Source organism: Aphanomyces astaci, assembly GCF_000520075.1.
Source record: "Aphanomyces astaci strain APO3 unplaced genomic scaffold supercont1.35, whole genome shotgun sequence".
Taxonomy (NCBI): Eukaryota; Oomycota; class Saprolegniomycetes; order Saprolegniales; family Verrucalvaceae; genus Aphanomyces; species Aphanomyces astaci.
In genome coordinates this window covers 458,879-462,585 of record NW_009798298.1, presented here as the reverse complement: position 1 = coordinate 462,585, position 3,707 = coordinate 458,879, and the positions used below count along the sequence as shown (strand labels likewise).

General features: G+C 44.7%; 1 protein-coding gene across 1 annotated transcript; it reads right to left on the bottom strand.

The window, feature by feature from the left end:
* Positions 1 to 1,246: 1,246 nt before the first annotated feature.
* On the bottom strand, positions 1,247 to 3,524 carry H257_11730 (hypothetical protein; the record flags this gene model as incomplete). Its single annotated transcript, XM_009838744.1, has 7 exons — positions 1,247 to 1,633; positions 1,736 to 1,855; positions 2,330 to 2,392; positions 2,461 to 2,494; positions 2,558 to 2,665; positions 2,717 to 3,333; positions 3,405 to 3,524. The coding sequence occupies 7 exons, from the start codon at positions 3,522 to 3,524 to the stop codon at positions 1,247 to 1,249; spliced, it is 1,449 nt and encodes a 482-aa protein (XP_009837046.1).
* Between the last annotated feature and the right edge of the window lie 183 nt (positions 3,525 to 3,707).

Below are 3,707 nucleotides of genomic sequence, written 5' to 3'. Positions count from 1 at the left end.
ACCTCCGACAACGACGCAGAACAATTGCCGATTTGGGGCTGGTACAGCATACTTGGGGGCGACCGCGAACACGTAAACTTCTTCTTCGTTTGATGGGAATGTGCCTCCAAACGCTTTCTTCATCGAGAGCGCTGGCCTCATCGCCTTGAAACGTTGGACGTCTTGGAGTTCATCGAGTGTCACCGCTGGTGCGGCTTCGCAGGAGAACCCGGCACCATCCTTCGCCATGACGAGTTCCAAGCTGTAGGCTGGGAATTGATACATCGTTTTGATCGCGATCTTCTCCTTGAGGTTATCGATGGTGTTGTCCTCGTGGATGGTCACGGAGAAAGGAGGCCCGGTACAATGGCGGCATTTCGAAAAATGGGTGAATGAATCATTCTGAAACCTGTCAAACACAATTCTTTTCAGCTGTCTTCATAATCCAGGAAATGAGATGACATATCGGCGAAAATACCGGAGGTTTTAATTAATTTCACTTACAAATGACTAGTGATTAAATTTGAGAAACTATTTGTTCAAACAATTAGGAAAAACATTCGGAAAAATACTAACGTTATGGGTGAATATGATCACACCGTTCGGACAATTTCAGTCGGACATACTTGACATTTGTAAAGGACTTATGGGGAACATATTTTGTCCGAATGAAATTGCGCGCACCGCAGCGGAGGTTGTGTGTATAATTTTGTGCAGGCGGTGCCTTGGCGACGAGTGAGTCGTGCACTTCACCGAATGTCCAATCGATTCCTCTTGTCGGGAAAAGCGGCAGGTAGGCCGCAGGCCGTGCCGCTACCTGGACAAGGCCTGTGGTACAACTATTCGCATTTAATGATAAATTCGGTAAAGTGCGTGTCCGAAGCACATATCCAGCAAATATTTGTCCGAGTCGTTATGGTATGGAATACCAGTAGGGAAGACAATCAAAATGAAATCATACTTTTGAAAATATTCATATTGGCTGCCCTACTATATTTCCCTATTTGACAACGATCCCCAACTAAGGGGTCCTATTTTCCCTAACGGTGACTGGTAGAACTCGCGTTGCAAATTCGGCTACCCAAACACTCCAATTTCGAATTGACTGCTTGTGACGATATGTACGTATAACTAGTACGTAAACTGTCACATGCAACGCACATTCCACGTCCATTATGTCAAAATACTCTGTACAATCCATCCATCCATCCATCCATCCAGGGTAACGTTATTCTTTCTCTATTAGCGTGTAACCTCCCCTCTCTCTCTACTGCCGGGCGTGGCCGACTCGAAAATCGATGAGAAAATGCCCCAGCTCCTTGACGAACGTCGGCTCATCCACTTGTCCGGTCCAGCACTGCAGCGAGTCGGCGCCGCCGTCCCCCACAAACTGCGGCAGACACTCGTGAAAGAACGACGGCATGTCCACGTCTGCGATATGGTACAGCAGCAGACCCAGCTCTTCTTGCAGCAGCCCCACGCGGCCGCGGGTGAGCAGCGTCAGAAGTGTGTGCAGATAAGCCATTCGCACTTGGCTTTTGAACGCCACAAAGTGAAAAATATTGTGCGACGACTGCAGACGCTCCAACGCCACCACGATCTGCTTGCACAGCGGCGGTGGGATCGACTCTTGCTGCAAAATCGTTCCTATGGCCTGGCGCACACACATTTGTTCAATGCAGCGAATATCGATACATATATATTTTTTATATATATATTTGGAGGGAAACAACGTGGTGGAATACGTTCGACGTACCTGCAAAATCATCATAAAGTACTGCCCCGCCGCGTCACTGGTAAATACTTTTTGGCGCTGGCCACTGGCATCAAACGTGGTTTGGGTCGTCACAAAGTAGCGGTAGTGATTCTCCAAGATCTATATATATATGTATATTAATTAGCATTCAGAAATACATCAAAATACAAGCTAAAAATACCCGTCAAAATCATGACTAATATAGATCACACTTCAAAGAAAAATGTTGTCATTCCTTCTTCACTTCAATAGAAACCATTAATGTATACCTAAATATCCTGCTCAATCCATTGAAGACTTGGCATTAATATATATATATATATATATGTATATGTATATATATATGTATATATTATATGTATATATTATATGAGCGTTCAAAAATCGAAAAGAAAAACCTAAAAAAAATACACATCGAAGGAACCAATTCTAAATAATATTGTTTTCATTTATTCAAATAAAAAAGAACAATTATGGTGTATTCCCAAAATGGGTAATGACCCTCATTAACATATTATATATGTAATCGTGATATATCCATCAAACACTTATATATTTATTTATACTCATATATTTATTTATACTCATATATACCTCTTCCATCAACGCAATGAAGAACGGGACGACAGTATCGTAGTGCTGGTGCGCAAAAATCACCTACACGACGAATTTATATCATCCACCACCTGCATTTGCAATCGAAACACAGAGTATTTTATATTTACCTCGTGGAGCGTGTTAAAGCACAAATCCAAGATGCTACCACCACGTGTGAGATATATAATTTACGGACGCTATTTATATATATACCGTCTAAATTACCTGTGCAAGAGCCCCGCGAGCGTAGGCGAGTATTCCTCGACCAAAATGCGCAGCAATTTCAAGAATGCACACAGCACGGCCGTACCTGGGGCCCCCAGCGCCTCCAGCCTACACACAACCACCCTTCAACTGGAAATAATCGCTTGGTTGTTCTCGTACTTGGACGCAAACTGGCCGTGCTGAAAGAGCTCCACAAGGGTCGTCACGGTTGCGCCGACGACGTCTGTCGGTAGTTCCTTTCGGATCGAGCGAAACAAGTCCGAGTAGAACCCAATGAGGTCGTGGATGGCACCCACGGCCGAAGAGAGCTGGCTCGGCGGACACTGGGGAAGCACGTTCATGTAGACACGGACGGCGTCCAGAGTGTACGGCAGCACGCCATGCATTTGCGAGTAAAAGCTCAATTTGACCTGCTTGGGTTTGGTCAGCACCACCCGCGCCAGAGCTCGGCAGATAGAGATGTCCCGCATGAGCTGAGCCAACAGCGCCGGCTCGAGCACCCGCTGCGCGTTCTGCTGCATCGTAACCACCGACTCCACCACGGACGTGAGCACGGGCGTCACGAGCGACGAAAACGAAGCCACACTCAAACCAGTGCTGAGTACGTTGTGGGCCAGCGCCGTGTACAGTTGACACTGGACAGACGGACTCAAATGCAAACAAAAATCTTGCAAATTCGCATACAAGTGCCCCAGTGACGGGATCTCGACTTGGATCGCATATGGAAATACCGACCCCATCCCCGCGAGCAGGTTCAACGCCGACTGCATCACATTCTATGGTCCAAATAATAATTATAAATATATATATATATATATATATATATATATAAACTGTAGCGACGTACCAGAGGCGACGGGACGATGGACGTGTCGAGTGTAGCTAGAATCAACCGGACCATCGACTCGCCCACGGACTTGAGGGGGTCTGACCCGCCGTTCTCATACACGAACGGCACGCAGCTCATGCAAAGCCGCACACAGGACAGTACTTCACACTATATATATATATCAATGAATTATATACATATGTGATGAATATATATATTTCATTAATATATGTATATAATTCATTGATATATAATTCATTGATATATATATATATAATTTATTAATACATATATATAATTCATATATATATATAGTTCATT